The 26,687-nt window shown below is 38.2% G+C and overlaps 1 protein-coding gene across 1 annotated transcript in view; it reads right to left on the reverse strand.

Annotated features, from left to right (window-relative positions):
* Window positions 1-1,900: 1,900 nt before the first annotated feature.
* SECISBP2L (SECIS binding protein 2 like) overlaps window positions 1,901-26,687 on the reverse strand; it is a 31,994-nt gene continuing 7,207 nt past the window's right edge. The window contains exons 2-18 of the mRNA XM_076347814.1: window positions 22,094-22,272; window positions 20,376-20,700; window positions 19,737-19,872; window positions 19,201-19,430; window positions 19,088-19,112; window positions 18,190-18,305; window positions 16,198-16,329; window positions 15,559-15,642; window positions 14,623-14,790; window positions 14,314-14,455; window positions 12,494-12,663; window positions 11,104-11,236; window positions 9,946-10,108; window positions 9,035-9,255; window positions 8,212-8,366; window positions 7,501-7,720; window positions 1,901-6,493 (exon numbers count right to left, since the gene is read on the reverse strand). Coding sequence (XP_076203929.1) covers window positions 5,820-6,493; window positions 7,501-7,720; window positions 8,212-8,366; window positions 9,035-9,255; window positions 9,946-10,108; window positions 11,104-11,236; window positions 12,494-12,663; window positions 14,314-14,455; window positions 14,623-14,790; window positions 15,559-15,642; window positions 16,198-16,329; window positions 18,190-18,305; window positions 19,088-19,112; window positions 19,201-19,430; window positions 19,737-19,872; window positions 20,376-20,700; window positions 22,094-22,272 — 3,273 coding nt within the window. The 3' untranslated portion in view covers window positions 1,901-5,819. The remainder of the gene's footprint in view (window positions 6,494-7,500; window positions 7,721-8,211; window positions 8,367-9,034; window positions 9,256-9,945; window positions 10,109-11,103; window positions 11,237-12,493; window positions 12,664-14,313; window positions 14,456-14,622; window positions 14,791-15,558; window positions 15,643-16,197; window positions 16,330-18,189; window positions 18,306-19,087; window positions 19,113-19,200; window positions 19,431-19,736; window positions 19,873-20,375; window positions 20,701-22,093; window positions 22,273-26,687) is intronic.

The raw sequence follows: 26,687 nt of genomic DNA on the forward strand, positions 1-26,687 counted from the left end.
CGTGGTGCTACCGCAGCCTCCGCAGTCTCCAGGGGAACCCGAGCACCGAGCTGCCACACAGACGACTGTAGGAAATGCAGTTTACTGCGTGCCCCCTCTCCCATTTCCCTTTCTGTAAGAGCAAGTCTGTTATCAGCGTTAACACGATTACTAAATTCCTCTTCACTCATTAAAGTCCTATCCTTGGAAAACAACGCGGCGAGAGATAGCTGGGCGTTTTAGATAGCGTCCAGATGGACGCCCACACACATCCGCCTTGCAAGAGAGCGCTCACCAAGCGTCAGTGGAAAGCTGTAATTTAACAGCTACGGGCGTACCAGGGGCCTGTAGCTGTTACCAAAAGGTACCTTCCAGCTTCGGTTTCCCTGCATTTTGTAGTGTTTGCTAACTCATAAAAAACCCCAAAAGGTAAACAGTCTTCAGCTGCATCATCTCCTTTAGGGTTTGTTGCAGGCTTTTTTTGTATGGTGGTTGTTTTTTAAGCAGTATTGAACAAAAACACTTAAAAAAACCTATTAAAAAAAGATCTCTCTGATGTTTATACACAGCGATCCTAAAAGTCTGAAAGCAAACCCAGAGAGCAATCTTCGCTGCATAAATAGCGCAGTTTGACTGACTGGCGTCTTTCCGCGCTTTACGGACACGCAGGTTCGTAAGCTCCCAGCCCTGTCAGTATAAAGCGGGTATCCCAGAGCTGGGGCTGCTCTCGGAGCGCAGGCAGCGCCAGCGCTGCTTGTAGGAGCTTCAGTGCAGCAACAGCAGGAGCAAATTTATTTATTTTCTCGTGGTGGTTCTTCTGCATGTGCAGCAATGCAAAACGCCAAGTGCCACCTATGGTGCTATTGAAAAAATTCTCAATAGAGGCAAGGAACTTCCTCAAGGGAACTACAAACTGGCTAGCGTTTTCTAAGTGGTGAAAAAATGGAGAGGAAAATTCAGTTTGTAAGGCTTTGGGGTAGTTAATTTTCTTGTCACTTCCATAGCACAAGTCACACGGTGCCACCTGCTTTTTTGTACTTTCCAAAATTCGTATCAGGTTGAGAAGACGCAGGTAGAACTCAGATGTGAGGAGCAATTTTGACAGTAAGTGATAGCACCTACAAAGTAAGGTTTATAACAGAAGCACTTTCAAGAGAAGACAACTGCAATAGCAGAATTGAAACATGAAGTTCAGGCACATAAATAGAAAATTCAAAATTACAGGATGAAGCTGTATCCTTTTTGAATTGCTACAAATATTCTCACACGTGGGAGTCGCAAAACCAGTTAATGACACTGTTAGTAGAGCTGCGGAAGCGCGAGCAGTTACCAGTGAGTCACTGGGGAACAGGGACAACATGCCGAGAACTTCGTGTTACTTTCCAAAGGCGACTTCAAGCACCAGCATAACAATAAAGGCAGGTCAACTTGAATTCTCATACATTAGCAGCATGCAAGAAGTCCTAGTTTTTGGAGGCGCCTGTGGTTATTCCTACTCATTTGCTCTTAAGTAAATGTTATTCCCAACTCACTGTTCTGGACCTAGCTCAGTCCCATGGCCAATGAAGAACGGTAGGGTTTTCGATGTAATATTTTCCTGGTCATCATGGAGATGGTGCGTGACAACAGGGACCCGGACTCCATAATGTGAAAACTCCTCAGCTAATTCTGTTTTTCTCTTCAGCCTCTCTGCCAGTGCCCATTCAGTCTAGGTGAGCGGAGGGGCTCAGCTCCCCGCGCTGGCTGTGACCCCCGAGCTGGGGCCCAGGGTACCACCAGCCAGAGGCCAGGAGCCACCACACGGCTCCTCCACCCTGTGGCCAAGTAGGGTGTAACACAGACCTTCTCCATCTCCTGTACTGCCAGGGCAGCATTTGCAAACATAAACTCAGGGTAAAGTAGTTGTGAACAAACATATCACTGTAATAACACCATAAATTTCTACAATCGTTTTTATTAGTTATGGAAGAATCCCCACTAGTATTTACATAGTGCAAAAAAGCTGTTATTACTCCAAAAAGTACGGTAGACAGAACAATTATCCTTCATACAGCAAAAAGGAAATGGAACAAAACCCTTCATATTGTATTTCATAATGATTTTTCTACTGCTTTAACCTAAATGTTACTATAAATTTTAAGACATTAAAGATTAAACAGCTTTCCTTATTAGAATCTATTTAAAAGTAAAATATATGAACTATTTATGAACATTTAGGAGGTGGGCTGTGCCAACTGGGTTTCTACTTTCAGCGTTACCGTTCATTGGCGAGGAAGTTTCGGGTTAGACATTCTCATGTTTCCTTGTGTGTGGCAGGGTGGGTAGAAAACCCACAATACTTGTTTCTATGGCTTGTTTCTGCTGTTTTTTGTTTTGTTAACAAATCGTCATGTCTAATTTTTAAATGGCTACCATTGAAATTCAACTCAATAGTTTCATTAGTTGGCACAACTTCACAGGAAATACTTAATGACAGTTTCAGCAAACAGCAGCTTTTCAAACAATAATACTTTTTTTAACATACGTATTTAAAGGAACATTATTAAAATTTAAGCTTGTGTTAAAGAACCGGACAGAATCACATTGTGTAAGCTCCCACCCACCCAAATGAACACAAAGACACCTCTTATCTTTACCAGAAGAACACCAACAAGTGCATTACTGAACATTTTCTATAATGAACTTTTAAAACACAGGTCAATACCCTCTGTCACTGTTTAGCTCCAATCCTACAACTACCTGCACACAACTTAAGCAGACAAACAGGCCACCGATTCAAGCCAGTGGAACTAACGCCCTTAAGCGTGTGTTAGCAGGACCAGGTCCTTAACCTTACTCGGCCATTGTTACTTGGTCCAACTAAGGACAAAAGTTATTCAGAATTTTTCCCTTTCACGTATTTGTAATCCATGTTCTATTATTGACAGAGATACTTAAAGTATTTATATAAATAGGTTGTATACATAGCCACCTCTATCAGTTTTAAAGATCCCTACCCCTACCACAGATACATTATTTTTGCTTTTACCAGATAAGTTAAGTGGTGCAATCATTTCTATAATGAATGTCTTAAGAAAAGTAGATTTGTTTTCCGAATAATCATTTTCACAACAAAAATATCTATACACCTATAGCTACAGAAACATCTTTTCTTGGGGACAGTAACAACCTGTATAATAAACTGCATACTTTTATACCGAAATAGAAATTCAGCTACTTTTTAAAAAAATCATGGTATTGTAAAACATTTGTATGCTTTCTTTCTAAATTCTGGTGATAATAGAATCAAAGTTACCACAGTGAGATACTCTCCTCAAGTGCTTCAAGTGGCAAGGAACTTCCCTAATTTTAGATGCAAAATGGATCACTCCCAAAGGAATTGCAATTTCATTCTCACAGTTATTGCTCATTCCCAGCTTATCAAAAAGGAAGCACTAAACCCAGTTTCCTTTACTCAGTTTCAGTTTGCTCCTCTAAGGGTGATCTGCCACACTTCAAAAGAGAGACTAGTTCCTTATTTGCTGGCAAATTGAGAGATATTAGAAGTGCTATATCACCTTCAAGAACTCTATTAAACCTGTAGGAAAATTGCAGTTAAATAGTGGGCTGAATATTACAAGACTTCTTTGATATAAATGTCAGAAAATTTTAAAATGACAGTCCAAGTTCAGAAAAGACATATATAAAAAGATGCGCCTTTGATGTTAATACTTCAAGATCAAAAGTTATTTGAATCACTGGCACTGAAAAAGCAAAAGGAAAAGTTACAAACACCTTTGTTTTTTGATGTTCTGGTGAAGTTTTGCCCTCAGTGTATACACTCATCTCAGCTGGCGTCGAGACACGTGCTTACACATCCAAGGGCAAGTTTTGCTTGTCAGCAGTTCAAACACCTATCATTTCCTAAAGCAAAAACTCTTTCAAAACACACAGACAGTAGAAGTCTGCCGTACGTACAGTAAAAGGTTTAACATTCAGGAGGCATCATTCCTAGCCTTTGTTTTCCTATAAAATGCCTGTTCTAACATCTAGGAAGATTACATTAAGGAACTAAGAACGTGACAGAACAGCCAGTTGTCCTAGCAGCTCTCTATACTGCTTATCTACATAGCATTTGCTATGCCTATACCTATCAAAGCATTATTTACATAATACACACAGTTTCTATTATTCTCATTAGCATCCGAAAACCCCAGGGGTAGATGACTTCTAAACCTGGAGTCTTATTTTCCCAGTGCAACTTAAAATGCCAGCATCACTAGTACTATAAGCGTTGGTCCCATATTAATAAGTGTGGACTAAATACCTAACTAAGCTATCCATTTCTTGTGTTTTTCAGCCTACCCAGAGGATTTTTACGCATTTTGATACAAGTGATCAAGAAAAATGAAGTGGAATTAACAGAAACATACGTGTGCTATAAAAGTGTTAATCATGTGAGTTACTCTTTGGCTACTCTTGTAGTGAAGCTCCTGCTGCTGGCAGTTTCAGTACATACCTTGCCAATATGAGACAAAGATGGAAAACAGACTCCTTACATGCAAGGTTTAGACACATACTCCATCTTCAATCTGAAATGAATTCATCATCAGTTAAAGGATTTCGCTTCAATATTCAGAACAAAACATGGAACAATTCTCTAGCAACATGTACGTTTCAGGGAGGGCATATTTTTGTTTCTTTTACCTCTGAACCACTGAAATACCTCCCCATACTACAGGGCACTTCCTCCTTTCCTGGAATAACTACTTCCTTTTCTACTCTAGAGGTCAACTCCTAAAGCTGCTACAACTGTGAGAGCAGACAAGAAGAGGTCACAATTTGAGTAAGAATTGTTAAGATACATCCTGAACTCAACGCGAGGGTGGCCAGGATCAAAGCATGCAGATGAACACGTAGATTCACTGAGCCACCATATCATTCACACTTGCTGTTAAAGGATTATTCTTGCTTTTTGCAATGTTATGTAGATGACAATATGCAAAACAGCATTCCTGAGGTAAGTGACAGGAGAAAAAGGAAGTCATCAGTTTACTAAAAGCCCTGGATAGGGATTATGGTTAATGATTCACTTAGTGTGGTTTGGCAGACAGCAACTGTGGAGACCATGGGGAATTTTTGTTTTCTTTCCTTTTTTTTAATGCAATATTTCCTAAAAACCCCCAAAACATTAATTATATCCCTCTGGTTTAGTTTTTCTGGAATCAAAGTTGTTATAGCTTATTGTAACCATCTCAACTATCAGCAGCTTTTTAACGGTGCATTCACTGAGACCAACTAAAAAGCTGCATCTGTCTTAGCATAAGAATCACGCATAGATTTCTCTACTACTTACTTTTCATTAAGACTGCAAACGGGGTTTTCTAGCTTTTCTTTAAAGAGAACCAAAATTTTACTTTTACTTCTAGATAGAACTAGAAAATCACGGCCAAATACACTGACGCGCCTGGCGTAACACCAAGGTAAAGCGTTGGTAATTTGTCAGTCTTAATGTCGGTTATCTGTTTGAAAATGATCTAAACAGTCACATCTTAAAAGAATTTTGCTTAAAACTGGTCAGTTACAAGATGTTTCCTTTTACAAAAGATCAAATGAATACTTACTGACAAATTTTCCACACAGTTTCTATTCTGGGAAATAGACACTGATTAAAAGCTAAGCTAGTTTTTAAATCAAACAAGTAACAGACAGCTACAAAAATATTGTTGTGAATTAAATACACATATTAAATGTTTAACAGTGCAAAATGTTGAGATGAAGCATATGAAATAATGGCTACAACCTTTACAACAATTAGTTTTAATATAATTTCTAAAAAGTTCCTGAGTTCCTGCTTATTTTTACGGCATATAGATGGAATCTGTGTGTTCTTTATTCAAAGAACTGCAGATGGTGGGTTTATGTTGAGTGTTACTTGCATGCTTATCATTTGTCCATTCCTCACCATCAGTGACTGGATCAGCCTGCTCAGAAGTCTCTATTTCTTCCTCTTCACTTTGTTCTGCATTGTCTTCTTCAGCACCACTAAGGGTCTTCCCAAGCTGAAGAGTCTCCATAGTTCTCTGGGTCTCCGAAACCCAAGATTCAATTCTGCTATTAAGCTGAACCTCTACAGAAATTGGTTCATGGGCATAATCCTCATCATCATCATCTTCCTCCTCCTCCTCCTCTTCTAGCATTCCTGGTACAAGAGTACTGGTGGTACTGGTCATGGAGGAATTCAAAAGATCTCGGCAGCTGCCATCCAGTGATCCCGTTTCTGTACTCTGCTGTGAGGCCCATTCCAGATTGTCATCTGGTTTCACCTCATCTTTGTCACCTGGTGTGGATTTTCCATGATTTGCTGCTGAGGTAGTGCCAGTTGTAGCCAGAGGTGGTTGTTTATTAAGAGTGGCTTTTTCAATTTGACCATTACCAGCTTTTTCTGGTACCGCAGTCTTACATGAGGATTCTCTCTCATTTTCAGAGGTTTCTAACCCATCAGATGTTTCCACCATATTTCTCCAGTTTGTTTCTACAAGTTTCAAGAGAAGTTTAAGTAGGAAACATTAATTCTTTCTATATAGAAATATTTCACCTGAATATCCCAGAATTGTTTAAATAGCAATAGGAGCTAATAATTTTAATATTATTCTATGCTTGCTAGAAAAATTTCAATTAGAAAAAGGGGGAAGAAGGGAAAGGGAGAGACAACAGAAAGAGCTATGATTAACTTTGGGTTTTTACAGTATCCTAAAGCAGACACTCCGAAGTTGAAAGTTTGCGCACTTAGTTTCCCATGTAAACTGCAGGAAGCACCAAATGTAACAGCGAGTGTAGTCAAAGAGGTTACTCTCAAGTATAAATTAAAAGCAGAAAATTGCCACAGTATTAAGTCATCTGTTTAAATGTTTTTCGAAAAATCCTTAACAAATGAAAGAAGTTTGAGACACTACAAAATAATTAACTAAAAACAAGATAGTATTCTTTTAGTCTTACGGTGAATTAAAAAAAAAAAAAAAAAGAGGAGTCTTGACTTCAAACAAGCACTCTCCCTTTTATCCCCTCTGTCGTCTGGGCTTAAGCAACCGGATAAACAAATTTGCCTTCTGCTCACACTAGAATCGTTCATTGCCATCTCAAGTTCCAAAATTTAATCTACATGTCCTATCTTCAGAGACCTCAATAATTTAGTTCCTACCCTCTGTCATTAGTTCTTCCTCAATCGTATAATCAACTCTGTGTTTGGTACCAGTTCTATACCAGTTCAGTAAAACTGGAGAAACCACTTCCAGTGATGTGAGTTAGGTAACTGTAACACTTCTGAGGATTAGAAATTAAAATTATTATTTTCGATACAGTTTGGGAAAAAAGAAGTGACTTACAAAAGTACCTGAAGACTAACCAATTTCCTCTTATCCCTGAAAATTGTAGAATACTGTAAATTATGAAGAAATACTGTACTTTTAGCTACATTTTGCAATAAGGAGCATTTGGAAAATTCCAGCTTCTAGTTACAAAAGTAAATTTTAACACACTTACCATATTCTTTCTCATTCACTTCAGATATGGGTTCAGAAATAACGCTACAGAATGAGATAGCACTTGCTGCAGAGGGGTTACGAGAATGACCCATATGATGGGGTGCCTTCTTGACATTCTTCAAGGCTTCTTCGGCCTGTTCCTGTTCCATTGCAGCAACCATATCTCTGTATGCTTTTCTGGCCTCTTCAGTCAGTGATACCAGCTTATTAAATAGGTCCTAAGTATGAAGGCAGTTTTTATAATCAGTAGTTCTTACTAATAATTTTCACTTTAAATAACTCCTTTTAGTCAAAGGTATACCACATAGTGAGCCTTAAGCTCATTAACACCAAATACCTTCACTTCTACTAAAAGTTAGTTCTTCTCTGTAGTAAATAAAAATAAACACACCACTCCATGTTTATGCAACTTTGAGGAGATGTACTTACTTAACATGGTTTTTCTTACAATCTTAAGCCTTCCAGAGAGTTTCAGATGGCATTTAAGTCTACTTGAAAGCTACAGAGATGTTGTGACCAAAGTGTTACAGAACTGAGAGACTATGTTGAAAATACTCAATTTCAAAAGAAAAATACACCCTAATATAGATCAGGTCAGGGCCACTGTCAAATGCATATTAGTTAGATGTGCTCTCCATGCCAAATCAATTCTTAACTACGAGAAAAATAATTGTTTACTCCAACCATTCACGTGAATCGAATTGCTCACCTCAGCACCTGAGTAGTTGAAGATACCCACTACACTAACAGGAACCAGCTTGTTCACGCAACGGCCAAGAGCTTTACGGCCAAGAGCAAAGACAAAAGGAATTTCTTGTTCCCGCGCCATGGCTATTACGTTATATAGAGCCTCATCCAGTCCACCTTGAAGAAAACAATTTTAAATACATATCTAAGTCAGTTAAAGTCATAGTATGGCATGATACAACTCTATATCCCATTCTAACTGTAATTAGTCAGTAAAACTTCAATACCCACAATCACCAGCTACTGTGTCCTACAGGATAACAAGCTATACATTTCAAGTATAGTGAGTGAGTATAGATCAAGGCTACATTCTGTATTCTCTGTTAGTCCTGCACACAAATTAAACCAGAATTTTTCACAGCTCTTTTCTTCAGCAGAGCTTTGCTCTTCTTGTATCTCAGGAAGCCTCTGTTTACATTTCTGGTTGTGGCAAAATGTGTTGGTTGGCTAACTAACCAATTCACATTCCTCTTAAGGAATCCTCCTTAAGAGCACCCAGAGCTCAGGACTCTAGGTGTATCAAAGACTGGATGGAATAAAATTGAAGCCTATTGTATGTGTAATAATATCTATGTTTCTTTAAGCTATTCAACCCACCTGAACAAGTTTCTTCCAGAATGGAGTAGAAGAGAATGAATGTGGAGTGGCAATTACACAATTGATTCTGGAAGTGTTACGTCACGCACAGTAACTAAAAAATGCTTCTAACCTTGCTAATCAGCACTTCTAATCAGCACGAGAAAACTGTAAACAGTTAAGTGCACCACTTCTTTTATCATTTATACCTTTTGATTGGATTTTTTCGCAGTTGGGAGATATGATTACACACTTGATCTTGTTTAGTTTCATATGCTTAGTAACCTCACGCAACCCCATAACAAGTCTTCTCCTTGCTTTAGCTCTCATGGGATCCTTTTGATAAATCCGTTCCTGGAAGCTGACAAGCTCTTGCAATAGGAGAGTCACACACTCATCTATTTCTTTACTTAGAACTTGGTTACAGTATCTGTCAATTCAAAAAACATCAAATATTAGCATAGCACGTAATCAATACTATTTCACTGAGCCTTTTCTTTTACCAAATAAAAATAATTTTACTTCCTCAGAACAGTTGTTAAACTGTTAAAGTTATTAAAAGGATTTAGAAATCAGACTGTATACTGTAAGTTAAAAATACATCCTAAAAATATTTCTATTTCCAGTAACATCCCTTACCTCAAGAAGACGGTCAAAAAGAATATTAAAAAATACAAAGAAATACTCCAATAGGTGCCACAAGCAACTATTCTCTTCCTTAATTTAGTACCCTAACGATACATTAATAAAAAAGCAGTAATATATTAAGAGTGACTATTACAGTATTTTCAGCATTCACAAATATTCCTTCCTTTCCCATCCAAAGTGTACGTAGCCCTCCTTTAAAAATATATTTTTTTAAAGAATACTTCCACCTAGCTTATTTGTGCCAGCAACCAAAGAAAGTCCAAAGTGCATGCGTGTACATACATATACACACACACAGAGCAATCCATCCATGGCAAAAGAAAAAAAAAGATACTTGCAGAAACTTCTACTGATGAAAGGGTAGCTTATGTTCGTTAAGACCTCCTAAGTCTACTAAACCTACCCACATTGAAAAGACGAGGGTGACTGAAGTGCAAGCCTTGAATTTCTATTAATAACGCAAAACTCTTACTCTCTGAATCTCTTGCTATGAATTTTGGTTATTGCAGAAGATGCCATTGGACTGCCTATTCCGGAACTAGCAGGTGAACCTTGTGACACTGGGGTCATGCAGTATGGAGAATTCTGACTTGCTGGAGAAAGTGAAGTATCACTAGGCATACTTAGTCCAGTTTCTGAAAGACAATTTTGAAACATTATAAAATGCAAAGACATTTTCACATAAAAGGAGCAGCATCACACTTCTTATGTATCACTCCCTTGCTTTTTCCAAATTACATTCTGAAAACACTAAAACAGTATTCTTCCCTGGAGGGGTGGGAGGACAAAACAAGCACATACCCAACACTCAGCACGGGTTGGGTAAATAAGCAATATTTGAATATTCATTAAAAAAATTTCTAGAGCTTAGTTTGGGAAATGGATAGAGCAGAAGGGAAAACCTGCCTAAATGCTACAACTTCTCCCAATAATCCTTTACTATTTTTTTATATATATATAAAAAAATATTTAACTAACTTATTCCTAGAACATTTAAGATTTTCACACTTATCTTCAGTCAGGTGAAGTCAGACAGGTTGTTCAGAAGAAAAGTTCTGAAGCAATATATCTGGAATCTTGATAGACACCTCCCCCCCACCCCCCAGCACATCAAGACATTGAAAATTCTTTGGAGTTTCCCAGTTGCTCAGAGCTGTTGCTGCAAATCAACAGTCCAGACATTGCAGTTGATTGACAAGAGTGTTTAACAAACTGGAAAACCTTATTTACAGTTTGCAACTTCTATATGCGGAAAACTTTCAGTACGTTCATCACTAAAAAGCATTGTGATCAACATGGCATGGTCGACAACAGGTCACATTTTGTCCCCTTATCAAAAATGCTATCAACTCTGACATGTGTTGTGAACATCCACTCAAGAGAAATGAATTAAAAGGCTGCATGGAGATGTACTAAGAACCCATACTGCCTGAGCCTTCCACAAGTGAGGGACAGACAAGATGTTTTAGAAGAAGAGGGTTCCAATTTCTAGTATTTCATAATGTTAAAGAAAGTTAAAAGATGCATCAATAAGTTGTGTTGCATAAAAAGAGAAAGACAAAATATTAAAACAAGCAGATTAGTACAATTAGGGGGGGAGGGAAGGGGTACTAGAGAGAGAGAGACCAACCTTCTTGAGAGGCCAGCTCCTGAGACTGATCAGCAGTCAAGTTTATATGAACCTCTTTCTGTTCCTCAGATCCCAAAAGGCTATGGTCAGCTGATAAACGGCCTTTCTTCTCTTCTCTCTCTTTCAAAATAATCTAGGAACAAAACCAACAGCTATCAGCATCTGAAAATTAGAGATACCTGTAAAGAAAAATGTCCATTTGACTGAACATAACACAAAATAAAGTTAACCAAGTTGTTTTGAACCTTCCTACTCATGCCAGGATAGAAAACCCTGAAATAATTTCAGTTTCCTCTTTAATCACAGACAGTATTTCATTCCAGCATTTTACAGATGGTATACTCAATACTCTCATACTTCTACATAAATAGTGCTTTCAACAGTTTAAGTATTAAGTACTTATTCACAGCTTTTCTAATATATAACATTCACTCATTAGCAATTCCCCATCCCCACCCCAGTAAAAAAAAAAAAACCTTATGCAAGAATACTAGTCATCTTTGTGAAACACCACAACAGACAGAATCCTGTCTATAAAAGAAAGGAAAGTGCAAAGGTAAGCAGCCATGGATATATCGGTATTACTGCGATAAGTAATAACAACAAGATAAAGGCACTGACAACAGAGAGTTTAGAAAGCTTTTCTGAACAGGTAGCTGTGGATCATGGATAAGTCAGAAAAAAAAGATTGCTGGGGAGGAGGAGGGGAAAAAAAAAAAAAGCAACTTAGCCACAGCCAACCTTTGTACAAACACAGCTTTACCAGATTCTAACTGCCCGTATCATAAAGTGATCTTGGCAAGAAATGTGGTGCATGAGTACAGGTGACTTTCACACTTTTTTTTTTTAAAAAGGCTTTCACACTTTCTTTTTTAGGGCTAGGTTTTTTTGTATTTTACCTTCTGATTTCCATACATACTGTATTCTCTGTGTACATACCTACTTTATATGTGCATGTATATAGAGATATACAACCATTTATTTCTAAATTTACTCAATTAAAATACGTGTTTTTACTTCAAGTTTATACCCATTTCTACAAAAAGAGTAGGAAAATTTAAGGTTAGCATACTATATTGCACTACAAACTAGGATTCAACATGAAAAAACTATGCAAGTTTTCCCATATGTCCTAGTGCTTACAGTTAAAGAAATCCTTGCAACCCGTATTGAGATAGATTTGTATCACCTTCAACTAATTATGGGGGTATAAAAGTCACATTACATGCCTAGATCCAAAGGACAGGACATCAGTGTAACAGGAACTAGAGGCAGAAGCTCGTGACTCCCTTACCCTATGCTCACAGTCACTAGTCCTCAAGTAAGAAAATAACTTTTTATTTTTGAAGTATGATTGTGGGTCAAGGCACTCCAGGGTTGACATGTTTACCTTTTTAAGCGCTGTAGGGCGTTTCAGTTTTGCAATCTCTCTTTCTTTTCCTCTTTTCACTTTTGGGGCAGTTGAATCCAAAGGATTAAGGCAACCCATAGATGGCTGTCCCTTTGTTAAGGACTTTCTGTTGGCAGATTCTTTGGTATGAAAGGGAGCAGCGCTGCCAACTAAATACAAGAAAGATATTAGTTTCACCAAAAGACAGCTTTATTCCAACACTGTTTTCAGAATTTCCACTGATGAATTCTCAAAGTACATTTTCCTTCCTTGGAAAAAAGCAGTTCATAATGACAGGAAAATTACGTCATCAGATATTGTTGCTTCCAGATGGTTTTAAGCTTTCTTCAACTTAGCCTCATGTTTTAGGAAGCCATGGATTCCAGGAAAGGAATTACTTTAATACTGGTAAGGGATCTCTCTCAAATGACTACATGTAGTTTTATTAGTAAGATGATAATAGTAAGATAAGTTGCAAATATTTATCCAAAGATTGATTTTTAGTTGTCAAAGACTTGATTAGTTGACAAGACAAAACAGAGGAGAGAGTACAGCATGTAGTTACGTAGATGTAGAAGGATCTCTTCTGCAAGAAAGAGAATAAAACAAATGTGGTCTCCAATGGAAATGCCAACTGTTCTTTGCTTAGCTTTGTTTGATATAACCTTGCCAACTTGAATTAATGTTTGAACACAGCTGAAACTCAAAGCAGGTAAATGAAGCAACACACAAGAAGGAAAATGTAACTATGTGCATAACGATGGACTCTAGGCTACATACTACTGCTCAGGAATGAGATTCATGAGGTATAATGGATAACTACAGAAGTGTCAATTCTGTATTCCGCAGCAAGTATTAAAAAAGCTAATTTAATGTTAGTGTTGATAAAGAAATAGAGAACAAAAAAGCACTACAAAAAAACAACAACTTAATATTCTGTGCATGTCTGATCTTCCTTATTTTCAGAAAGCTACAGTAGAACTACAAGAAGGTACAGAGAAAGCGATATAGATTATTGGAAAAGACATGCTTCCACAATGGAATAACTAAATAGGCTAGGACTCTTCAGACTAGAAGAGAGATGACAGACCTCTAAGAATCATAGAGAAGGAGAGTAGGGAAAGATTGCTTAGTCTCTTTGTAATACGAAGGCTACGAAAGCTAACAAAATTATAAGTGGGACAAAAAAACCCCCTGACCCCCACCCCAAAAAAACCACAGAAGAAGGAAGAGCTTCTCCACACAGCATGTAGTAAGGTTAGAATTCGCTGCTATTGGACCTTATGGACAATAAATGCATGTGATAGAAGTGATGGACAGTTTAAGAAACAAATTCGGTTTGAGAAAGCCTTGGGTGAGAAGGCCCTGAACTATAATCAGTAGAGGCAGGAAGAGTATCCTGGAGAGGTATCCCTCTGTATCATAGTCACAGTTATCCTCTCTAAGCTGCTTTCAAAGAGAATTCTCTAATATCTGTAGTAGATGTTTGGTTTGACCTAATACAGTTCTTTTCACATATTCATTTCAGCACTGAATTACTCTCAAGACATGAATCCTGAGTTTTGAATGGCAGGTCTTTTAAGAGAAGTTTGTCCTCAGTTCTACATGGACTTTCACCATTGCATACTGCAGCTCAGAGGAAGATAGCACAGGTGAATTCTTCGAGAAACGCATTAAGAAGGTCTTCCCAGGTATTTATTATGTTTATATTCAAAAACTAAAACTTGACAGAAAAAAAAAGCATATTTAAGATGCTCAGATTGATCACATTTATATTACAACAAAATGCATTTAGCAATAGTCAAGCAGATTAGAAATACCTGTGTATGAGAGGGGCCTGGTGTTGGTGATCTGACGAGCTTTCATTGCTTGCTGCTGCTTTTCAAGAGCTGCTAACATGTCGCCCAAATCTAACTGAACAGGGGTCTTGCTCTTCTTTCCAGCCGCTTTTGATAAAGCCTCCTGTAACACGAACATCACACGCTGATAAATACACAGAAACAGTGCCTGCAAAACATTCTTTACAAAGAGATTCTTGCTATTATAGAATAAAGAGGAGCAACAGCTAACTGATACTCCTCTTCACCAACTACTGGCACGGGGGACAGGGGTGGCACGGCGCTACACACTTGAAGTTTTTTCTGTTCCATGCTTATCTCCGAATACTCTTGAGCTGTTGCAAGTGCTGCTGCCAAGGCCTTCTTCTTCTGACTTTTTGCACGCTTTGGTACAGAGGTTGTAATGGGAATTGGAGTTTGGACTATATTGATTGGAGAATTCTCTGGTAAGTCATCCAACTAGGATTTTAAACAAAATGCAAAAAAACACAATTAAAGACCTTTCTCTCAAGACCATAGGAAATGTGGCACTCCAGAAACCAAATGAACCATTGCTTTGGTCAGCAGTATGACATCCCCATTAAGTACAGCTAGATGACACATAAATTAATAAAACTAGAAACTTATGTATATTTCACTTTTGTATGGGAAAACTATTATATTTATCTCCAATTATGCCTTCAGAAGGTTTTCCAGTCTGATTACTAAATAAGGGAGTGGGTTTTTTACCCCCCACAAAGATTTCATGTAGGACTTGACTTTCCTGGAAAGCAGCCCAATAGATTAAGTAGTCTGTATGTACAGTTCTGCAACAAAATATTTAAGTAGATCAGGTATTAAAAGAGCATCTTTCCAACAACTGTTTCTACAGCCTTAAAGCAGATAAAGTTTAGTTTATTTTCATTTCAGTTGGGAGTTGGACTTGATGATCCTTATGGGTCCCTTCCAACTTGGGATATTCTATGATTCTAAGTGTCTATCATATGTTAACGAGCGAAACTAAGATACAATCTCATTAGCAGATAAAAATCCAGCAGTCTTTTTTTAAGATGGGTTCCCTGCACCACTTATTTTAATTAGCATCCAAAACTGGTAACGCAAATACCCTAAGAACATCACAATTACCACATAAGTACTGTAGCAGAGATTCATAAAAAATTACACAAATTAAGTTGCCTCAAAACAACTTAACTTAAAAATGCTTTGCAAAACAAAGTAATTACTTACTACTTTGGGTGAAATCTTTTGCTGGATGTTACTACTTTTGCTGCTGCCATTGTCACTATTTAGCTCTGGAAATTCGTCTTCATCCTAAGCAATACACAAATTAAGAATGAAGAGAATGGAACCAAAAGTCACATGAAAAGCATCAACTGAAACGGCTGAAGCCAGAAGAACATATTGAATCTTGATGCCCCACATAAGCTAGAAGGGCTTAAAAGTGACACAAATAGAAAAATGATGAAAAATTAACAAAGCATTTCTGTATCCGAATAACCTTTTTCAAAAAAAGAATGATTTATTCATGTTTTATACTAAAGAAATCCAGTTACAATTAGGGGGAGGGGGAATAAAGCAGAGAACACAGTAATTTTTATTCACAAGTGAACAGAAAAAGTTACTTGAAAGGTGCTTATTTAATTTGTCAGTCACAGATAGTTCTAAATTCTTGCACTTTCCACATCACCCAAATACAAGTCTTTGTACATACACAATGAAAGCATCATATAATAATTAAATTAGCGCACTGTGTTGTACACCTCTTGGAGTCAGAAAGTTTCGCAACTTCTCCCTGTAGAGAACATCACTTATTCCATGTACATCTTGCATCACTATAATGCAGAAACAGTTTTCATACAACACTACCTCAAAATACAAAGGTTCCGGACTCTGCTCTGTTCTACTTGACTGGCTTGTAGTTAGAGGTTTTTCATGTCGTTTCTGCAAATTCTGCCTTCTTTCTGAAGATGTGCTGTGGTCTCTGCGTCTGAAACCGGACTGAAAATAATGAACGTGATTGGCGTTTTGCAATTTCAATTTTTCAAGATGTGTGTGCACACACATGTAAGGCATTCTCATGTCTGCTAATTAGCAACTAAGAAGGTAGAGTTTTTACAGAATTAGATTTAATAAGCTGTGCTTTGGTTGGGTTTTTTTGGGGGGGAGGGTTGGCTTTTTTTTGGTGGTTTGTTTGGTTGGGGTTTTTTTGGTTTTGTTTTTTTTTTTTTTTTAAACCTGCACAAACATATTCTACAGATAGTATCAGATTATTCCCCCCCCAAGCTAAATAGAGTATCTCTGTACATTCATCTCTAAATTTCTAATTTAAAAAAATAGCGTCCTTTTGGCCAAACATGAAGAAAAACACAAGAGTTGCTGGTGACTATGTAACTCAGACATGAATCCTGAGGAACTGTCTGTAACCGTGATCAAAAGAACTTTCTCCCACTACATAATTATTCTGCATGCAATTATTGCCTTTTCAACATGTTTTATGACAATGCACAGGCACAGAGTTCTCTAAGGACCAGAGACATCAGTATAGTGGTATAAACATCCTTCTGTTTATTACAAGAAAGGTTGGTAGAAACCTATGTGCAAGACCGGTTGGCTGAAAGCAAAGCATGATTTGAATCTGAAATTCTGGATCTCTCATACTAATGTATTTCTCAAGAAAATTTCCTGCAGACCTAGTACAAATTTAGTTTCAAAGGAAAATAATAGTTTCTGGGACAATTCTGCTTTGAGGCACAGTGAATTTGGCTGAGGAAACCTCATATAAAACTCTTTGTGCCAGCTTTGTTTTTAAGTATCTAAAATAACTGCCAGATTTAGAGTCTAAACTGTGACTGGGTGAAAGGAAATCTGTTTCTTCCTACTCTCCCAATGCCATAAATCACAAATAGTGGCTTCTAAAAGCCTCCGATTTGACTACAGTTTATAAAAAGATTCAGAACTGCTACACTGCCAGATACAAGCATCAACGAGCTTCTTTATGTGATAAACCCACAGATACCAAATGGGAAGATTCAAGACAAATTAACAATTCCATCTAAAAAACTAAACAGGGCAAGCTAGCTTACATATATTTGTGCATACAGGCATGTCTATGATAAAGCTCCCACTTGAAGCTCAGCTATCCTTGTCTGCAATAACTGAATTCAAGCAAAACCTATGTTTAAGCAAAGGCAGATGTTTCAGCCTTCTCTGTCCCCCTCCTCAATAAAATTAGACTATCAAAATTAGGAAGGCCACCTTCTCACATACTAATTACAGAAATCCTGTCCCACTTGAAGGAAGTTTCACAGAAACATTCTTCAAGTTTTAGCATAAAACAATTTTAATTCATTTATTAATAATAAAAATGCTAAATAATATGGTATGCTAATATAAATTTAAGAAAGAACACTTCAAAGACAACAGGAGTGAGAACACAGGATTCTAGTTCACCATCACATCAAAATCTTTCTTTAGAGAGTTTGAGATTTTTTTTCTTCTAAAGTGTGAATGGGTCAAAAACTGAACTAACTTTTCTACACCCACACTGTCTTCATTTCATAAGTTACTTTATATATGTAATGATCTTCCTAGGTAGACACATATGAAGAACAGGCTATATGCAGAAGATTGCCAAGTACACTGAACTTCTTTTTTTTAGTATAGGTATATGATATAGTGCTAGCTCAAGAAACATACAAGGTAGAAATGTGCAACTGGACTTTTAGGTTGAGTTTCTACACTTTTCATTCACTGTTTTCATTAACTATTCTATGTTAATTTTATAATCCATTTCTAATTCCTTATTTTCATATATTACAAGAAACAGAATACTTGAATTTAGAAGCATTAACAACATACCTGTGAATTATTTCTTTGCTCAGCTTGTCTTCCACCTCTAGAAAATGTCTGAGTTTTTTCAATCCAAGGTTTTTTTTGAGTTGCCTGGGAATTTACATTAGTCCAACTTACACCAGCTGAAAGAGAAGTGCCATCTATGAAAAAAATGAATTAGTATGACAGAATGCATCATAAGGATACACTTGCCACCAGAGCCAGGAACACAATTTTGATACAAATAGAGTCTTCAGAGAGTCTAATTCTCATCTGACAACAGTTACTTCTGTAGCTATTTCTCGAAGTTAGCAGAATTGCGTTTATGGAAAAGTCAAGTGACACACATTCAAATTGCCAACAACTGATCATCAGGAAGCAGTCAGACAAAGTGAACCTGAGATTTCCATCCATAACAATGTCAGTCCAGTCATAAATAACAGCCACTAGCATTACCCACTACTACCACACTAATCAAAATATTTGTTCCTGTTACGGGACTTCTTTAAAGCTTCCAAAAAAGCGTCAGTACTTCTCAAACAGAGCATGAGAACTCTTTGGCTCTATTACTACACAGGTATGAACTGCAGACAAACAGGGTAAGGAAGCTTGAGGATAAGATACAACAGAAGCACAGCTTTGTCTGAATGCCTCCATTGGAGTCTCTGGCTTTTTTAATTCTTTAAAGAAAGGCAGCTGTTGGTAAGTCATTAGTGATAGCTACTTAATACACTTGTTCATTCAACAAGTAACAGGGGTGGAGGTGGAGGAAATCACAGTAAAGACACATCTTCAGAAGTATCTGATCAGTTAGAGTAGCATGCTGGAAGTAGATCGAGAAATGGTTCCCAGCAAAATGGAAAGCGAAAATACAAAAGCGACCCAGCTGAACTTTAAATAGCTCACCAGCTAAGACAATACTTACTTGTATTTATTGATGGTTCTACAACCTGAAAAGGAGAAAACAAAATTTTTTAGTAATTTTTATTAGTCTGTAGGATATAAAGAGAGTTAAGCTATTCAGTTATGTTTACATACATTCATTGCACAAGAATCTGTATTTCTTGAAGTCATGGCTGCAGCCTGGTTATTGCCATGCTTAGGACTACAATAGCCACTGTCACTGTCAATGTCTGCTTCGCTTGCGCCCTGTTCACTAGAGGACTCTGCAGCAGGGTGAGAAGCTCTTCTGCGCCTGCCTTTTGATTTCCAAAGCATTGTAGAGGCGCTCTCAGAAAGTGACTTATTAGCTATATCTGAAGGAAAGTCTGCAAGACACAATAAAAATATAATTACTTGTGCAGGAATTGTTAAGAGACATGAAAAACCTACACGTCAAAAACAAACGGAAAAAGCCGAAGTCTTTGCACATGACAACAATTTCCTTTCAATAAAATTAAAAACAGCATTGAATTTAAAAAAAATTATGTCTAGGTCCAACTATTAATAATAACCAACTCCTTCAAGAAGAGTCTGGCTTTGACAGTGGCAAAGTCCACCTTCTTTTAGGAAAGATGGCGACCGACATGTAGTTCTAGTTATTTCATACACCCAGAACACAAGAAAGAAATTACCTGTTTGCTGTGATGCATCAACCAACAAAACAATCTTTGATCTGTTCTCAGGACCTGATGAACTAGTCTCCTTTTGAGTGGCGACATTTTTCACTGGAGGACGTTTATTTTTTATGTGTGTCTGTAACTGCTGTTGCTGTTTTAAAAGATTAGCCACACATACACGTAAGTCATAGGATTTGACTTCATAGTTGTAATCAATTAAAAGTTCTAATGCTCTCTACAGAAGCCACATGTTTAAAGACAAGAGATTAAGGGAAATAGTCATTAAAATATTTGATTTATTAACCCCTTCACAGTATTTTCCACATGAACGGTTCATTATGATGTGGAAGTATGGGTATACTTCCTTTGTTCTCTAGTGAAGTAATTCTAAGCTCAGACCCAACCAGCAGAGAGGCAGTGGAAGGCAGTTTCCCATGTTATACTTGCAGGCTTTATAAACTCACTAAGTATTTTACCACAAAATGTCTCTGTAGACAAGAGTTTTGCTAGTCTCTGATTAACACCTTTTCTGCCCACCTTTCCTTCCATTGATACTACTGACATACCTGTTCTTGCTCAAATGAGATGCATGCTTCCCATGCAGAGATATTTTCTTTAGACAGTTCTACTTATCCTATTAAAAAACAGACTTACTTTTTGTACGACTGGTCCCCTGTTACTGCTTCTGCTCCGCTGACTGGATAATGGAAAGACCTGGCCCGATGGGTTGGGACGCTCAGTGCATTCTGTAGTAACTGTATTAACAGCATTCGCTGCTTGAAAGGGTGCAGAATAGGGGGTAGGGAAAGGATGATAGAAACCCATGACCTGAGCACACGGTGCTGGCATCAGCTGATAATACGTATATTCTGTAGAAACAGGCGGCTGCGCAGATATTATAGGATAAGCAAGGTATGGTCCTGCAGGATTTGGGTTGGGTTGCTGCCATCTGATGTCGTTGTTGTATAACGGAAACTGTCTGTAAAATTCAAAAGAAAAGACAACTGCTCAGTATGATTTTCCCCTCTCAAGGAAATTCAGACCTCTACCACCCCCTTAAAAAAACCCAACAACCAACCAAATAACCGCAACTCATTTGTTTCATGAGCTCCTAGCTTTTAATAACTGAACTTAAATTCATTAGGACTTCTTAGAGATGCCAATTAAATACTTCACAAGCTCAAATTACATTCAAGTGCAAAATAAATATCTTTGTTGATCTTGGCATTTGTAGAAACTTACTAAATTTCTAATATTTAACTTAGAAATAAAATATAGGCATTTCCTTTGACAAATACTTCGGACCCATTACAATTTCATTGTTTCAGAAAACACACGTGTGTGCTAGCTCACACAAGGTAAGCTAGCAGACACATGGAACAGTGACATTCATTAGCTAACTCAGGGCCAAGTACTTCAGTATATTAAGTTGCCAGCTTACCTTTGTTCAAAATTCCTATGAAAATGCAGGCCTTAAGAAGCACACATGAAAACAGGCGTTTACAAACTTACTCCTGAAACCAAGCACGGAGACTTCTTCCTGTGTTTATTTGTGATACAGCACACTACAAAAAGACCCCCTTGGAAACTATGAACCCAATACTCTTTCTCCTCAAACCCCCAAGAGACCAGAAGACCATCTACATGGAAAACGCAGAGGCCCAAATACTAGAGAAAGAGAATAGGAAGAGTAAAGATTCAGGATAATTTTACAGATCTGCAGCAGGCAGTTGCTAAAGGATTATTTTTGTTCTTACCTATTCAAGTGCAGCAGCACTAAAGTGATGTCCTAAGCAAACATTGGGTACATTTTTCAAAACCAAACAGCAATAATTATTTATGCCTTCAATACAAAATAATCAAGATTGAAGTTGCACATTCAGTAAACAACACATTTGGGCTAGAATAAAGAGTTCCTGAACTCAATGTATTATAACTAGTTATGCAAAGAAAACTGGAAACAGCTACACTCAATACAAGTGTCAGCTGCATATTGTTTTGCCATGGCAGGATCCAAGCTGGACACCTGGAGCCTTGCTTCAGCATCAGAGATTCAGACACAGACCTCTTGACTGCCCTGGAAGATGCAAGAGCACAGCAGGTGACTTTGTGAGGGATTTGTAGCAAACCTCGATAGCCAGGGAAAGAAAAGTGGCAAAGAATGTGAATAGAGAAAAGCAGAGGGAAGGAAGTAAGTAAAAAAAGACTGGGGACAGAGAAATTTCATCCTCACCCGTGAAGGGTCGGAAGATTAAATACAGTGAACAAAATGAATATACAGCCAACAGTCACTGACTCCTCTGAAGTCTACCAGAAGTTTCAACTCATTTAAAAATAGATCATCTTCCATGAAGACCACAACCACATATTACCTATTAGATTGGTTTTCCTGTACAAATGGATAGCAAGTGATCAGGTAGCTAGGGATAGGAGTTGGTTCCATGCCATTAATTCCTCCGCTGTCATTAGGAAGCGCCATTGGGATCATTAGTGTTTCTGGACCCTTCTTCTGAGGAATAAACGGTTCTACTTCAGCTGACAGCTTGACATTCTTAAAGAGAAAAGAAACAATGTCTTCATTAAATACAATCATAAATTGTTTGGGAACACTTAGATTCATAAAGTTGCATGGCAATTATCACAAATAGCACACAAATGGATGACAAGACTACAGGATTTCTGCAGTAAACTGAAAGAGGTGGAAAACAGTTGGCAAGTGCTTGTTACATCCTTCCAATCCACACAGGCTGTAATGCAGATCACTAACATTTAGCATTTGCATTAACCTTTACATTTTCAAAGTGCAATACAAATGCTAATTAATTTAAAAGGGACTGAAGTTCAGATCTTGCAGAGAATATACTAGTCTGAGCACAGAAAGAAATCCAGTTAGCACTGTAGGTGGAGAACAGTTGTGTAGGCTTTCATAAGTGAAACCAACATATGGAAGATGTAGTAATGCCTGGTCTGCTCTACAAAATTGACCATGTTCCTAGGCAATTATAAAAAAGATTTTTCAGCAGTAAACCATAGGTTTACTGCTAAAATAGATGGTGTATCACAGAAGAACCCCCCACACACATTCCATTGGCACAATTTTAACATATTTTAAAGCGTTAAGAATATGATTAAATTTTGCCATGAAGAGGGAATTAAAGACTGCTTAGAAATAGGTTTTAAACTGTTTTTAAACTTTCAAAGAAAAATATCTCTCCCGATCCTGAGGGTATCCTCAACAGTTTATAAGGCATTTTTACCCACACTTTTGGTCTTGTATGGATTAGCTGGATCTTATAGTTAAACAATGAAAAATGTTCTATTCAATGAGACAACTGTGGATTCAAAGTACCCTTAAATTCTGTATTCCATTAGAAGTTACATTCAGCCACAAAGCATCTTTTTGTACAAAGAATTCAGCTTAATTATACTTGTCTCACATTAGTAGCTCATAGAATACTGATTTCCAAGAAAATTCTCTCTAAAGAGGGCAAGGACTCCAGAAACTTTTCCTTCCATTTGTCTAAGAAACAATTCCAGAGTCAACATATAACCTTTAAGAGTACATGCTCTTATTTTACAAAAAGGAGAGCCTGAAGGTTTGACGTGCTGAGGACAGTCTTCTATCCTTGCCACTACCTGTACAACATCCACGTGAGCAGAATCAGTTAAACAATGGGAGCTCTGAAAGTACGACGGCAAGTAGTCCCATGCCTACCACATGCTTCTCAATCCATGTCCTTGCTCCGTGTCAAACCCACAATCCATCCAGAGACATTTCAGCCTTACTGTTCAATATCTGAATCTACAAACTTATTAAAAAAGCCCCCAAAATTTATTTTTTTAAATAAAACATGGGATCAGATCCCGTATTTGTTTAACAGCATGGGGGTGGAGGAGTTGGGAGGGGCAAGTCCAAAAATGTTTTGAAAATACAGTTGTCCCAGGCAGTAAGAAAAGCTACTTTTACTTGATTAATAGGTGCTTTAATGTATCAGACTGAACTAGAAAAATTCCTAGCTCAAACATTGGTTTGAGCAACACCGAGGTCAAGACCCACTCATACAGAGTATTGGATCTTTGTTTAGTTAGTCTGACACACTACATACAAGAAAGTTTAATTACTGAGCAAAAGGTAGAATCATCATCAAGTAAATTACTAAGACCATGAGTTACACTGTAATTCACCAACCAAGCTGAAAACCAACCGGTATTTAAGTATTTTGCTGTCATGTACTCTTAGAAAGAGGAGAGAAAAAAACAGTTGAGAATGTAAAGCTCCCTAACTTACATGCAAGTATTATATTCACTATTAAAACATCATAACTACCAATGACTGATGCAATATATTTTTGTAATATAGAAATATTTTCAATACATATTACTTATAGTTGTAATTAGAATTCCCAGCCAATTTCAAAAATTAAGCCAGAAATTTTGCTCAGTGCATTCTTTTCAACTCCAAATGTGACACCCAAACTAAGTAATTGTGAAGGCAGTCATTCTATAACAGCTATTCGGGTGACTTGTACAAGTGGAATCAAACTTCTCCTACAAAAAGTGTTATTAGAGACAAAGCGTGTGCCTCCATTTTTATTTTTATCCTTCTGTTATAAAATTTGCTAATTCATACTTCTTTCATGAGATTTTATGCAGTATTAGCTCAAATTTCACCATTAGCCATTTCCTGTAAACATCAGTTCATCAAATAATTTCTATTGAAACATCACTCACTTTTTCCAAATACTGTGCACCTCACTAAAAATGAACTTTAGAAAGCTTCCTCCTGGGTTTATAAGTGAAACATTGTTTAGGACAGGAGACCCTTGTCTGCAGGATGTCTGCAAGTGTTAACTTGAGATCAAAGTTACATCCTCAACAACTTTGATGGCAGGACATTCTGCAAAACACAGTGACCAAGGCCAAAGTTTGTTTATAATTGAACTGAGAACTCAAAAAAAAAAAGATACAAAATGGGGAAAAAAGCAAAAATCGTGAAGTATAGAGTCCATGATTATTTTTAACCATTTCTTGAGAAGCTTCTCTGCCTTTGGACTTTCCAAAGCATGCTGGGAAAGCAGAAGTGTCCCTTCCAACAAAATGAGTCTCTGCTTTGATATGCTTATTTAGTAAGAACATCAGTCATTTACAGATAAAATTGTAGCATAAGAGACCTGAAGCTTTAGCAGCAATCAAAACAGGAAAACAAAACATCTAAAAAAATAAATAAAAGGATAAAAGTGGAGCTAGAGTGGCAGGGGGGGAAAAAGTATGTCTTCGCAAGTGACAAGATACACTATTCCTGTTAAAAAAAGCGGTTGTTAATGACTGTTCTGACAGCAAGTTTGCAGATGACACCAAGCTGAGTGGTGCGGTCGACACGCCAGAGAGATGGGATGCCATCCAGAGGGACCTGGACAAGCTCGAGAAGTGGGTCCGTGTGAACCTCATGAGGTTTAACAAGGCCAAGTGCGAGGTCCTGCACCTGGGTCAGGGCAACCCCTGGTACCAATACAGGCTGGGGGATGAAGGGATTGAGAGCAGCCCTGCCGAGAAGGACTTGGGGGTACTGCTGGGTGAAAAGCTGGACATGAGCCAGCAATGTGTGCTCACAGCCCAGAAGGCCAATCGTATCCTGGGCTGCATCAAAAGAAGCATGGCCAGCAGGTCGAGGGAGGGGATTCTGCCCCTCTACTCTGCTCTGGTGAGACCCCCCCCGGAGCACTGCGTCCAGCTCTGGAGCCCTCAGCACAAGAAAGACACGGACCTGTTGGAGCAGGTCAAGAAGGCGGCCACGAAAATGATCAGGGGGCTGGAACACCTCTCCCATGAAGAAAGGCTGAGAGAGTTGGGGTTGTTCAGCCTGGAGAAGAGAAGGCTCCGGGGAGACCTTATTGCAGCCTATCAGTACTTAAAGGGGGCTTATTAAAAAGATGGCGGCAGACTTTTTAGCAGGGCCTGTTGCGACTGGACAAGGGGGAACGGCTTTAAACTAAAGGGGGGTAGATTGAGACTAGATAGAAGGAAGAAATTTTTTATGCTGAGGGTGGTGAAGCACTGGCACAGGTTGCCCAGAGAGGTGGTGGATGCCCCATCCCTGGAAACATTCCAGGTCAGGTTGGACGGGGCTCTGAGCAACCTGATGTAGTTGAAGATGTCCCTGCCCACGGCAGGGGGGTTGGACTAGATGGCCTTTAGAGGTCCCTTCCAACCCAAACTATTCTATGATTCTATAAGCACCGATACAGAAGTATCACTACCTGCTGTGCAACAAGGTCTGCGTTACAGTGGAACAGTCACCTTAATATTAATTAAATGCATTTCTTGATCATTAGGTAGTAGGTGAACATTCCTTCCCTCTACATTAACTCTTCTTCAGTTCCTGAAGTTACATTCAGAGGAAAAGCTGTGGTGCAGATGCAGCAGCAGCACCGAACTTGTGCAACACAAATCAAACACCCTGCTCCACCCAGAGCTTCCTCTCTGACCTCAGGCACATCCCTCAGCTGCCAGGGGACTCACGTACCTACCCTCCACAAAACTCCAAGGCATCCTCCTCAACACACAGCACCATGGGGATAAACACTTTTCATTAAAACAAAAAGTTGTCAAGTGCTTATGTACAGTGATCATGTAACAAATGACAGAAATACTGACACTCAAATCCCTCCCTGAAAAGTAAGAGGGTTTTTTCATGCTATTTCAAGATTGCCAGGCAAAAATATCTGCGTAAGAATAGATTCAGTTGTGGCCTGGCCTACAAAACTCGATGGCATAAACACTGAAAGGAACACACCAAGGCTGTCTCATCCATAGAAAGTTCAACAGTAAAACTAGGATGAGTGCTTTACAAATACGGTATTCTTAACGAAGCACTGAAAACTTTCAAACAACTATTCCTGATCTGCTGGCCACTATCTCCCAGCAACACAACAAGTGAACTTTAGCCAAGATACTAATTATAAACCA

The sequence above is a fragment of the Aptenodytes patagonicus genome, chromosome 10 (assembly GCF_965638725.1).
Source record: "Aptenodytes patagonicus chromosome 10, bAptPat1.pri.cur, whole genome shotgun sequence".
Lineage (NCBI taxonomy): Eukaryota > Metazoa > Chordata > Aves > Sphenisciformes > Spheniscidae > Aptenodytes > Aptenodytes patagonicus.